At 50.0% G+C, this 13480-nt stretch overlaps 1 protein-coding gene across 1 annotated transcript in view; it reads right to left on the reverse strand.

Annotated features, from left to right (window-relative positions):
• The window catches only part of DOCK2 (dedicator of cytokinesis 2), a 361300-nt gene that overhangs the window by 21879 nt on the left and 325941 nt on the right, over window positions 1–13480 (reverse strand). The window contains exons 36-40 of the mRNA XM_016160161.2: window positions 12586–12626; window positions 8392–8482; window positions 7612–7731; window positions 3803–3892; window positions 1873–1977 (exon numbers count right to left, since the gene is read on the reverse strand). Coding sequence (XP_016015647.1) covers window positions 1873–1977; window positions 3803–3892; window positions 7612–7731; window positions 8392–8482; window positions 12586–12626 — 447 coding nt within the window. The remainder of the gene's footprint in view (window positions 1–1872; window positions 1978–3802; window positions 3893–7611; window positions 7732–8391; window positions 8483–12585; window positions 12627–13480) is intronic.

Below are 13480 nucleotides of genomic sequence, written 5' to 3' on the forward strand. Positions count from 1 at the left end.
CGGAGGCTTGTGACAGGAGTATAGGGCGATGGTGACCACCTATACATCCTTCTCCTCTCTGTTTCCCACCAAGGAACGGTCAATCACTGACCTTCCAGCTGGGCACACCTTTCCTTGAACAAGATGGGTTCTCAAGGGAGAGGAGATCGTGGATGCTGAGAACTTCTTCAGACTACCCTATGCGTAGCTTCCAGAATTATTCCTCATTCAACTTTCACCACGTCACACCTACTCTCCTGTGCACACGGTCACAAGATTTCTCTCCTGCCTTTACTGGGCCATGTGGGCTGGGGCTGCAGGATGGAAGGGACCAGCATTAAAGTCCTTATTCACTTGGCTTCCGGCTCGAGCTCTCCAAGGAAACACACTTCACCCGCCTTGGCCATGCTAGCCTCTTCTAGACTAGTAGTTTTCAAACAGGGTGTCATTTTGCCTCCTAAGGGACACTACCAATGTCCGGAAATATTTTTGGTTGTCACAGCTCAGGGGAGGGGGACTACTGGAATCTAGTGGGGAGAGGCCCGAGATGCTGCTTAACATCCTTTAATGCACAGGACAGGGACACAATGAATGACCTAGTTCACAATGCCGACAGAGCTGAGGTTCAGAAACCCTGTCCCAGACCTGATCTGTGCAGCCTCTGATGGCTCCTAAGCTCTTCTGTCCAAACCCACATCTGTCACCTCTGTATATCAGTGCTTCTAAACCTGGTGGACCATCAGAGGAGCCTGGGAGACTTTTAGAAGTTCAGATTCCCAGGCCTCACTCTAGACCTGCTGGAAGCTATGGGAGTAGGGCCCAGGCACATGCATTTTTAGCAATTTCCCGGGGGTGGCGGGTTCTGATATACCATCGGGTTTGGGATGTCACCTCTCTTCCATGGAGGACGCGCTCGCTCTCTACCCCTCCTGCAGCTCACGTCCACTCTGGCCTCCGCGGTGACTGATAACGGTGATTGGATCACATATCGAGTGGGATCAGAGATCGGACTCACTGTTTCTTTGGTATCGCCCTGAGCTCAGAAGCGAACCACAGGCTCAGAGGGGAAGGAAGCCTATAGCTGACCTAATGTAACTCTCTACGTGACACATGACTAATCCGCCAAAGCAGCGGTTCCGAAGCTGTGCTCCAGGAGTCCCCGATGGTCCTCCAGGGCCTCGCTGGATCAAAGCTCTGTCATAATAACAGGAAGCTGTCATTTGCCTTTCTCACCCACATCCTCTCATGAGTGTGGATCTGAGTTTTATAGAGGCTGCGTGACGGGTGACATTGTGACTGACTAAGTGCAGAAGCGGGTCTAAGCAACCTAGCTGTCTTCTAGATATTAAAGAGATTTGCACAAATACGAAAATCTCACAGTTTGTACTAATTTTTTATTGGAAACTATAGTTATTTTTCCTAAAGATGCAATTTATGTTAACACATGATGGGTTTATGATTGTTATTTTAAAGTAAGTTGATACATACTTTTAAATTTTCTTAGTTTGAATTTTGAATATGGTAAATATAGATAGCACCTACCGATACAGAAGGTCTTTGGGGACCTCCGCAATTTTAAAGCGAGGAAAGGGGTCCAGAGGCCTAAAGGTCTGAGAAGCAGCGAGCTGCAGCGTACGCTGGGCAGTCGAGGTCCTCCGGCCTCTCTGTGAACACCTCATTCCGGGAATGGGGAGCTCATCGCCTCACAAGGCAGCTCGGAGGGTGGCCGGAGGTGACAATGATGGAAGGGACCGAGGGCGAGCTGGCGTGGGGGCAGCGCCCACGGAGCAGAGCACGGTGCCTCTGCACTGGCTGACCCTCAAAGCATGGAGGGACGGCTGGGGTGCCAAGGCTCGGGGACCCGGGCTGTGACTGAGTCACCCGCCAACTTACCCGCAGAAAGGTGGGGAATCCCTGGCCGTAATACCCGACGGCAAAGTAGTCTGGCTTGGGCCGGAGGATTTTCATGATGTTTTCATAGAATTTTGCCTGCTGGATCTGAGAGAGGAAAATGCGCTGCTTGTAATAACACAGATGTGTATCAAAGGCACATTCGACTCGAAGGCCACACTTCAGACATGGTCATTATACCAGATCGACGTGCCAAGTGTACCTATTTGCATATTCATGAATATGTCTGTAATTTGAACAGTCCGTTCGGCCCTCTGTATCTGTGGGTTATACATCCACTGATTCGATCAATCACAGATCAAAATATTTGAAAAAATTTCCCAGGAAGTCCCCCAACAACAACGACAACAACAAAAATCCTGACTAAAACCCCCTGAGTTTGCCGCATGCTGAATCCACGCACGTGAACTGATATGCAGGCTTACCCTGCTGTAGCCTATATGCAAATAATAGATGATGTGCAAATCCTATAGCATTTACATAAAGAACTTGAGCGTCTGCAGATTTTATTACCTGCAAGGGGTCCCGGAACCAATCCCCTGCTGATACCGAGGGACAACTGTAACAGTTACATTACCACACACCAGGTACCACGTGAATCGCGCTACCTGCACTGGCTCATTTACTTGCATCATCCTCATAACAGCCCCACGAGTATCGTATCTCCATTCTGTAGAGAAGTCAGGCGGTGAGCCTTGCTGGCTGCCGAGAGCCCCCAGCGCTGCCGCACTGTGTGTACGCTAGGCATGTGTTCGTGAGGGTCTATGGATGGACCAGTGCTTCTGGATATAGATGTCTTTCTGTATCTGCACATTTAACATTTATCGATGCTAAGAGGTATGTGGTTTTCATATTTTAACTTCCCTGGAAACAATTTGCACCTTACTTTACACCTGATGGCATTTGTAATTGGTATTATTAGCCAGACAGGAATCATGACATGGCACCTCACAAACACACGCATCTTAAATTTGATACAATATGGAAGATAAATGTGCATGGACCCGGGAATGAGCCTATGTGATGCGAGCTTGGTGCGCAGATGCGATTAGAGTGTGTATGAATGTGTACTGTGTGTGTGTGTGTGTGTGTGTGTGTGTGCATGGATGCACACATTTATAAGGCACATGTGCCTCCACACCCACAAACACCTGTGTGGATACACTCGTGGGGCAGATATAAGTGTTCTTGGGGCAGGTACGTGTATGCTCGCATCGAGTCTTAGAACACTATGCTCCATAACCAACCCCCACCAGAAAAGCTGTAAATCCTCTCCCAACACACTGACTCTCATTTCAGAGTGCACTGGGAACAGCTGAACTGGCCTCTCAAAACGGGCTAAGATGAGGCTCTGGGGTCCTGGCTCTCAGGTCACCGGGAAATAGGCGGGGAGCAAAGGAGAAGTTCTGCATCTTCCCTGCAGAGGCCGCCTCCCCGCCAAGCCGTGGCCTCTGCAGCACAAGCTGGACAAGCTGGCTTCCCCTCCCTTTCCACTTCCTCCCCCAAATCACAAGCATCCAGGAGCTAATGGGGAACGGCCAGATGGGGAGCATTTCCATGTGATTTATCTGTGAATCGGAAAGCACAAATTTGCGTTTTTATTTAATTGGCTCGGTGATTTGTGGGGATTTGACTGTGAACGGAGCACAGCGTGGTGGGCTGGGCGTGCACCAGCAGCAGCCGCCCCGTGCCAGGCGGGTACTTAACACTCTGTCCCAGGAGCCGTCCTGACGAGGGTTCCCAGAATTCCCCATTTGGAAATATTCCCAACTGGGAGGGAGCCGCTCGGCACAGCCTCGCTGGGCTCCGGCTCGACGTCCAACACACCCGCCCTGCCTGGCCTGCCTCGCTGGTGAGTCAAGGCCTGAGTACCCGGCCTCCAGAACAGTCAGCCCCGCCGGGGACACCTTACCAGGTTCTGGCTGAGCAGCTCGTAGTCGAAGATCTCCATCTCATACTGTTCTGCCAGCTCCTTGCACAGGCTGATGGCCTCCTCCCACATCTGCAAAAAGATTGTGGAGACAAAGGTCAGGGGGCGCCCCCAGGCTTGCAGAGCCCTTGTCATGGAGGGACCTGGTGACTGTGCCTCCTGGGGTTGAGCTGCCCGCCTGGCTCCGGCCCCGCCTCAGCCCCCCACGTCGGGGGCCATGCTTCCCAGCAGCACGACCCCCTCCTCTGCCTCTCGGCCTAGTTTCTTCACGCGTAATGCAGCAGCCACAGACTGGGCTAGACACTTCCTTACAGGCTCTCGGGATCTGCGCAACCCCTCTGAGAGGTGACTAGCAGTATCTTTACTTCCCAGGTGAGATACGGAGGTTCACAGGTAGAGCAACTGCCCCAGCTCAGATGCCCGACCAAAAGCAGGGCCCGCCTGCCCACCTGGGGTGACCTGTGGCCTTAGAAATGCTTAACAAGTGAGCCGTTGCCTCCCTTAGCTTCTCATGTGCGGGTGGGGCAGGGAGGTGTTGGCCCCACTTTCCACAGAGAAATGGTTCCCAGAGAAGCAAGCAGGTGGCCGGAGAGGTCAGAGAGCTGCTGGAGATCAAGACAGGGCCGGATCCAGTTCCCCGATGCTCACGCCTGGGACCTTCCCATTCTGCTAATCCCGACACCTTTCCCCCCCCTCTGGCCACCTTTCTTCCCTCCCTCCCTTTCCCCCTTCTTTCTTCCCTCCCTTCCTCCCCCTCTCCTTCCCTCCCTGCCTTGTGCTCTCTCTCTCTCTCTCTTTTTTAATTGTAGAAAGAACATTTAATAGAAATCTACCCTCTTCACAGAATCCTAAGTTTACAATGCATACTGTCAGTATAGGCCCAGTGTCATAAAGCAGGTCTCTAGAACTCGGCTATCTTGCGTAAAGGGAACTCTATGCCCGCCCCTTCTGAATGGAGTTATTTGGGGTGTGTGAGCGGGCAGGGGAGCAGTGTAGAGGTAGAGGTGGGATTGGTATTAGAGTATTAATAAGAGTGATTAAACCTTTTTTTAAAATAGGTCTTTTCCATTTTTAAAAACATTTCTGCAAAAACAAACCCTGGACATAGGGAATCCTTTTTTCCTCTCTCTCTGAGGCTGAAGCCAATAGATCCCCCTCCGTCTCAGACCAAAGGGGTTGGGGACCCCTGTGGAGAGCGCGGGGTGGGCTGGAGAGCTGGCCATCTCAAGGGATACGCGGCTACATTTCACATTCGGTTTAAAATGGAAGATGCACCTGAATGAAGAAGCTGGTGGAGAGAGCAGAGGCTGAGAAAATGCAGCGAGCACCTTGGAGAGGGAGTGCTCCCCTGCATCCCAACGTAGAAATAAACAACAGGGCCGAGTGCAGGCGCCGCGGCTGTCGACCCGCAGACAGCCCAGTGATCGGTGGAAAACGCTTTCTGTGCCGGCAGGAACCACGTCCGTGGTGGGAACACCCCTGGGCTGGGCCGGGGGGATGCCTGGCTCAAGCGGAGGTCTTTGTCAACTTCCCACCGTAATATGCCAGAAATGCTCTCCCCGTGTGTTAAGAGACCACTAATGGGCCAGGATGGGGACCAGGCAGGAAGTCAGGTACCTGAGATTTCCTCCCAGGTGTCCCTGTGGTCACCAGGACCTCTGATAGTCACTGATCCCTCTGAATGTAATACGTTGCAGCACCTGCTGAACTATGACGTGGTATGGTGTACAGTGATGGAGAGATATAAAGATGGATAAGACATAGTGTCTGCTTTCATGGGACATGGTGGGTGAAGCCTACATAAAAAATAGATGTAATAGTTGGGTTTTGAGGGATGTAGAGGAGTCTACCAGGTGATGACAGATGGATTTGTGGAGAAGAGAGCCACTGTGTGTGTCTGGAGCAATGAGTTTCTATGAGGCGAGGTCTGGGGAAAAGAAGTTGAAGGTGTGCTAAGGAGTTTGAGCTTCGTTCTAGAAGCTTCCATAGCAGTGGCTTTCAGAGTGAGCTGTACCCATTTTCTCCCTCCTCTCTTCTCCCAAAGTACTTCGTTTCCATCCTGTCCCTGCCCCTCTCCCATTACTGCACAGCCCCAAAGAATAATGTGCAAAGACAGTAACTGGTATACTTTTTGCCAGCGGGGCGGTGAGGTCCCTGAGTCTGGGGCTCATGCCTTTTTGCTCTGTGCTCCGCATAAGGTGGGCTGAACTGGACACCAGGCAGAGGACAAAGCTCAGCATGCACTGAGTACGCTCTGGCTTGCTGTCTCACGGGGCAGGAGGTTCCAGGGATGACAGAGTCTCTGTCCTCAAGAGGCTTATAATTGTAAATTATGAGAAGTGTTCTCCAACTGCTCAGCTCCTGGGGATTTATAAGTCCTTCCCAGACATTACCTCATTTCGTCTTTCCAGGGAAGGTGGGGAGATCAGACTAAGACAGATGCGTTGAGTGGCAGAGACAGGACAGACCGAAACGAACTGTGAGAGGCCTCGCGAGCCACAGGAAAGGCTGCAGGTAAGCTGGGGGACTCGAGGAAGGCTGGAGGGAGGACGCGGCCCATCGCCCGCGGCCCTGGGGGCAGTCAGGTAATAATGGTGAGAGCTGAAGTTTAACAAGATGCTGTTGCGAAGCGGGTCCTGGGCTCGATGCTCTACGTGCATTTTCTCTCCTCCTTTTCCACACTATTAGATGCAGGCACCATTAGCATCTTACCGTTATGGGTAGGGAATTGGAGTTTCTGAGAAGTTGAGGAGTCAGGGGAACTGTGGGCGGTAGAGGAGCAGGATCCGAAACCCAGGCCACCTGGCTTCAGACCCCGAGCACTTAGCCACCGCGCCCGGCCTCCTGCAGGATGAGTGCCAGCACTTGGGCTGGAGCTCGGAGGGTGGGCAGCGGCTGGTCTGACTAGTCTCCTGACCACACCCAACCACGCAGTCTATCCTTGCTGTTCAGAGATCCACGATGGGACCACAATGTCATTCGTACATTCAATTCAATCATGTATTCAGCATGCATTCGATGGGCCCCGTGTGTCACGCTCTGTCCTGGCCACTGAGCGTTCAGCAGTGGGCAGGGCTCTGCACTCACGGCACTCTAAAGTGAGGAGCGAGACAACGAACAAGCAAAAAAACGAAAAGGTGCCGTGTGATGGTGACAAGTGCACTGAAGAGGCAACGCGGAGACTCGGGGCAGGGGTGTTGCTTTGTCTCGGGTCGGGGAAGGCCTTTTAGGAGACGTGACATACAAGCCAAGCCTTGAGCTGTGACGAGGAGCCAGCAGGGGATGCTAGGCAAGAGGAACGTCCCATGCTGGGAAGGTCAACGCAAAGGGCTGGAAGGGAAAAGGGCTGGGCGTCGAGTGCGTGAGGCAGAGGGAGGCCGGCAGGGACGAAACGAGAGAGGCGGTCGGAGGGAGCTCGTGGGGGCCGGCGGGGTCACGGGGAGCGTCGTGTAATTTGTTCTAAGCGAAATGGGGGAACCATTAAGGTGACTGTAAGCAGGAGAATGGCGTGACCCAACATATGGTTTATGATCACTCTGCTTTCTCCACGGGGGAGGATCCGTTGGGAGACATAGAGGAAGCAGAGAGACAGCTTAGAAAGCACTGAGCGTCCAGGTGTGCAATTCTGGTGCCTCGGATGGAGGTGATAGGAAGGGAGATGGAGAAAAGATGGAGAAAAGTGACCAGACCCAGGACTGGGAGGGAGATCTGCAGAGGGATTGGTGTAGGTGCGGGAGAGAACCGCCCTTCCCGCAGGGTCCCCACGGAGAGGAAAGGCGGGGACCAATTACCTTTCCTTTGTCAAAGTAGCCTATGATGATATCGTAGAGCGTCTCCTTCAGCTGTCGGTGCGTCTGGGGGTGCTGCTGGCCTGTCTGCATGACCTGCGATGCGCACTGCTCATCTGACCACTGCGGAGAGAAGACACGCAGAGTCACCAGGGGCTGAGAAGCCACCGAGGGCAGGTGTCTCCCCACTGATGAGGTGTGGGAGAGAGCCCTGTAGACGCGCCTGCTGCCTCCCTGCTACCCGGGGCGTCAGCCCTCAGTCAGGCAGACACTGGTTGGCAGTCTCCACTTGGGAAGCACCTCCTGATTTTTTTCTGAGTTGCGCTTGACACTCTATTCGTTCATATATGTGGTTTGTAGGGATTGTCTCCGAACCCCTAGGAGACATGATTTTGTCCACCTGCAACAGCGCTTTCAAGAGCAGGAAAACAGCTCACCGGGCATGCTAAGAATTTATAGTTGATAATGTTTGGATGTTACGTAAAACAGTTTGGATGTTATATAAAACTACGAGACATATCTCAAGGGGCTGTTGTTGCTGCTAGATGTGAAGGTCACGCAAGACTTTATGTGACCAAGCGAACCGTACAGAAAAGTGATTCCTACCAGGTCAAGATTTTTAGGACACAGAGCAAAACAAATTTGTTTAGCTAATACTTCTTTTTCTTTTCTTTTTATTTTTATTTTCTTTCCTTTCTCTCTCTCTCTTTTTTTTTTTTTCAACTCTTCTACTTGCTTTGAAGGCCCTGAGGGCACAAAGCCACTCCACTAGGAAAACAGTACCTTGAGGAGCCAGGTGTGGAGAAGGAGTGTGTAGGCGGCCTCCGTGTAATTGTCACAATCCAGGTGAAGATCGCGGAGTTTATACAGGTACCTGTTTGGGGAAACATGATGAATATCAGGTGCAGTGATAAGGGGGCGGGGCCAGGCAGGGGCCAGACAGAACCAGCTGGACACCTCTGGGAGTCACAAAGGAGTCCTCCACCTCTGCTAACCAGCCCCCCCGCACAGGTCACGATGACAAGGTTTAGCGTTTGTGGGGCACCTCGTGTGTGGCGGGTACCACTCTAAGTACTGTAAATGCCTCAGATCATTTAACCCTCATGACGCCCTTGTAAAAGGGGTGCACTGAGGACTCCCATTTTCAGATGAGAAAACTCTGGCCTGGAAAAGTCACGTACCCCTCTAGCCAGAGCTATTTGACTTCACACTGAAGATTCTGGCCACCGCAATATGACGTGCAAGGGAAATCCGGAAGAACTAGAAGCCGTGTGCTAATAAATGGAAAAGTCGGAGCATGATCCCAGGCTAATTGCCTTCGGAGCCCATGCTAATCATTTTAGTATTCCAGGAGCATGAACAAGCCACGGCACTGTGTTTCCCGGGGACAAAGCAAGTACATTTTTTTTCTGGTAAGAAAAAGAAGTAGACCAGGGCATAGAGGCTGGAGAATCGCGCCGAGGCCTGGAGCTCTCAGCAGGGAGCATCTACTATTCAACGATAATCACATTCCCACCTCCTGTCCCTTTGCAACGTGACATTCCAATTCTGATCCTTAGGGTGACTCACGGTTGAGGGGTGTTGAGGGGAAGGCAGAAACAAAGGAAGGGTGCTCTGGTCAATTCTTAGATACGTGATACACGGTAAGCATTAAAGGGCTGTGAATTAACTTCTTTGTTAATTACTTTGCGCATCTGTAAAACGGCCATCCCCATAAAACCTACCTATGAATTTGCTGGGAACATAGCAGACCATGTATGTTTATTACCGCTAATAAATGTGAATTTGCACTGAAAGTGATTAGCCCGTGGCTAATGACACTGAGCAATGGCAGCTATTATCCTCTGTCATTGTGAACTCGGTTCTTTTATGAAACATTGCCTCCTGCCGCTGTTGGAAACAGAACTCAGAGCCAAAGCAGCCCTGCTTTGGTGACTCGTGTGTCATCAGGAGCATTTATTTATTTAAACCCAGCTCTCAGTGCTTTGGTGAAGAGAAGATGCTATGATGCAATGCCCTTGGTCTCTTCCTCCGAGAGGAAGGCGCTGTCCGTAATCATGCCAAGATTCTGTCCTGACTGCATAACTACAGGCAACAAAGGGCTTCTCAGGCGTCTGCACTCAAAGCAGGTCTGATGCTCAGGCTTAGGTTCCTAGTGGAAGGAAGTTTTCTGCACAGAATGTCGCCAAAGGAGGAGCTAACGTTTAATGTCCCTGGCCATGTAAAACATGGCCAGTGAGCCAAGTGTAGGCCGCCTGAGCTCAGAGCAGGGACGGCCAAAGATTTAAGGGGAAAGAAGTTCATCTAGTGATTTTTGGTAACTAAAGAGCCAGGACGCCCTGGTGACTTTTGCTCATTTTTTTTTTTTTTTCAATCAGCAAAATTGTATCGAGAACACAGGTTGTACCAGGCACTGGAGGTATGTGGTGAGAAAAGCAGACACAGTTATCAGGATTTGGAATTTATAGTCTAGGGAAAGGGGCCAGATGTCGATCAAATAACCAAATAAGTAATTGCAAAAATGCAACTGTGATCGAGGCTGTAAAGGGGAGGTCCGTGACAGCAGGATGCGTCCAGGTGGGGCTTCCAGAAGAGTTCCCACAGTGTGACAGCTGGGCTGGGATCTGACACTAAGGAGATGAGTGGGGAGCATCTCAGACAGAAAGGTTCTTCATTTGTTCATTCAATAAATGGGCGCTTTATATATTACAGCAAGTCATCTCCCCAATGATCCTTTCAGAGACAAGAAAGCTATGTTACAGATAAGAGACCTATGTTAAAGTAGATAGCTAGACATAGGTAAAACCAGATTCTGAAACCAGCTATTTCTGCCTCTACGATCATGGTCTTTCCACTCTCTTCCCAACCTTGACATTTTGCTGGTCTAGCAGAGTTATCAGTGAAATTGCATATGGCCTGCATGTAGGGAGTGTTGAACCTGTGGTCTGCCTTCAGAATCCCCTACATACATGGCTAAATCCTACCTTATCTTACCCGCCTGTCCCTGGTCTCTCAGAGCCCCCATGACTGGGTCCAAACACTTGGGAGGGAGAAGTCGGAGGGACCCTTCCTGCTATTATCAGCTTAATTGGCCAAGGCACCCTCTCTTCTCCTTTGTCAACTTAAGATTTTGTGATCAACTACAGAGCCCAAAGGAAGACGCCCCAACAGGCCCAACTTGGGATTCGAACTGAAATTCCTACAGATGCCGGATGGGCAGCTTGAGGGAGATGCATCGTTGAAGTTCAATGGGGAGCAGAGGATGCTGTGACCAGAGTGCTCCTGCCTCATGTAAAGGGCCTGCCGCCACCCCATCTTGCTAGGTGACAGCTGTTAGGACAGGACGAGGGCCCAGTGATGCCTTATCTGAGTTTCTCAGGAGAGAGAAATTTCAATTTTTATGTTAAAATGTCTAAATTTTTAAAATTTGGCAACCAATTTAAAAATATTTTTTAAATGCTATGCCTGCCAAACAGAGCAGATTTTCAGACTGCATCCTGTTTATAAAGTCTGGTGTAGGCAAATGTGGTTTTCCTAGATTACTATAGGACTCAGATCTCTGAAGCTTACGGAGATCTGGGATTCACCATCTGTGTTTCTAAAATGGGAAGGAGAGGAGAGAGGCTGGAGGGAGGGAACCACGTGCTAGGCACTTTAGCTGCAGCATCTCATGTGATCCTCGGAGGGTAGAATGAAAACACCCTACATGGGGAAACTTAGGCCCAGAGAGACTGAGTGATTTGTCTGGGGTCACAGAACAACAGGGCGAAGACCCCAGGCCCTTCCAACCCCAGAGCTTCGTCCTACTGCAATGAGTCGTGTCTGGTGCTGTCCCAAATACTCTCCAACCTCAGGATGACCTTTGGAATGATCTTTTTTTCCTGTTTTTGGAATAGTACTAAACTAAGCACGTAAGCATATCTGCAGTAACAGCGGAGTTCAGACTTGGAGTCTCTGGCCTTTGACAGGATGTCTCAGAAACTTTGAAGGTTCACGAACCTCATGGTCAACTCCACCTGCGGGTTCTTGCCCCATAAAGCTACAAGGAAAGATATATCTCCAAGAATTTGGTAGTTGTGTTATTTGCAATAGAAAAATGTTGGAAACAACCTAAATGTTCGAAATATAGGATTGGTTATATAAATTGTGGTATATTCCAGAATGAGAATGTTATAGTTTCATTAAAAATGATGTTGAAATACACCTGTTGACATGGAATTCTTGTCAAGCAAAGAATAAATTACGAGCCACTATAATCACATTTTTGCAAAAACATGCTTGCACAGAATTCAATCTATATATAAATATAAAAAGGTTAGAAATATGAATATATTATGGGAGTTTATTTCATTTTTTGTTTCACTTGTATTTTATGAGTTTTTGTTTTGGTAATTAATATGTATCATTTTTGTAATAAGTAAAAATAACAATAATTTTTTTTTTTTAACTTTGGAGAAAAAAATATGAGATTCTGAGAAAAACTGGCCAGGGAGTTCTCTGCTCCAGGTTAATGTCCCCCACAGAAATCCTTCATGATATGTTCAAATAAGCATCTTCTAAATGCCTACAAGAAAGTGGCATCGAGCATTTGGTATTTCTTTCTCTTTGAAACCGGGCTGGCCAACGATCTGACCACATGCTTTGTAAACCCCGGACTGAGGCTTCAGATGCCAGCTTTGTGACAAATGCAAGTGCGATTCGCCATCTCATCTCACCAGGTGGGTTAAGGAGAGCGTGATCTGTGGCTACTGCAAAACAGGATGGCAGGTCAGAGAACTCCGAGTGGATTCTGGGGTCTGATTACAGGAAAATGGAAGGAGTTAAGTCTGGGGCGATGGACGGGATCCAGAACACAGAGGCCCTGAATGCTAAGAAGGTAAGTTTAAATTCTATCCTGAAGACAGTGGGGAGCCATCGATGGATTTTGAGCAGGAGAGTGACACAGCAGGTCTGGGTTTTAGAAAACAAACATCTTACCTTATGTACATCTCTTCCCGATTGTTATCTTTGTAGAAATTCTAGGCAGGGGAGGAAAACAGTGATGAGTGTTTTTCTTTGCAGAGCAGCAGGGGTGGAGGGCGTAGCGATGGAGATGAGAGGAAGACTGCTATTTACTATCTGGGCGCCCGGAGATGGGAGCAAGAAATTTACTTTCCCGAAAGCATCCGACAGCCTCATTAGAAGATTCTGCCTCGCAAGTCACTCCCCTGAACCTTAGACTATGAAAGGGGTAGAGGAAGCATCCTCGCCATCACATACCAGGAGGTGTAGCTGAGCTATTTGCTGCGCTGAGGGGTGGGCTGCCAAGGCCGAGGCACTCTACCCGGACAGAGTCAACTACGAGAGGCAGCCCGGCTTCATCTTTGAAGCTCAGAGCCTGTGCCGAGTCAGCCCTGAGTTGGAATCTGAGTAACAGCAATAATCAGAGTAAGAGTAATAGTGATCGCAATAGATCCCAGTGATAATAACAGGTCATAACTCCTGGAACTATCAGGAGTTACGATGAGATTCCGCAGCCAAAAACGTTTAAACTTGGCTACACCGAGGAAGCCCAGTTCCTATCCCAGCCCGGGGGTCATTTAGACTGGTAGTTGTCCTGAGCTCCGCCATCAGAGATCCTGCGCCCACACACTTTTAAAGAAGTCCATACAGAGTCTGAGTCAGGAGGTCATGATCTGATCTACGAGTCAGACTCGGAGAGAGCCCTGGTTTAATCCCACGCACCCACGTGCACTTGGGGCTGAGAGGAGAGGTGACATATCCCACATGCCCCAGAGCGGTCAGAGGGTAGCACAGCCATGCTGGACCTCAGCTCTCCTGACCCCCCACCCCCACCCCCACGCCCACCATCTTGTCCTCTTCCCCGACATCA

This window comes from Rousettus aegyptiacus, unplaced genomic scaffold (assembly GCF_014176215.1).
Source record: "Rousettus aegyptiacus isolate mRouAeg1 unplaced genomic scaffold, mRouAeg1.p scaffold_m13_p_7, whole genome shotgun sequence".
NCBI classification, from domain to species: domain Eukaryota; kingdom Metazoa; phylum Chordata; class Mammalia; order Chiroptera; family Pteropodidae; genus Rousettus; species Rousettus aegyptiacus.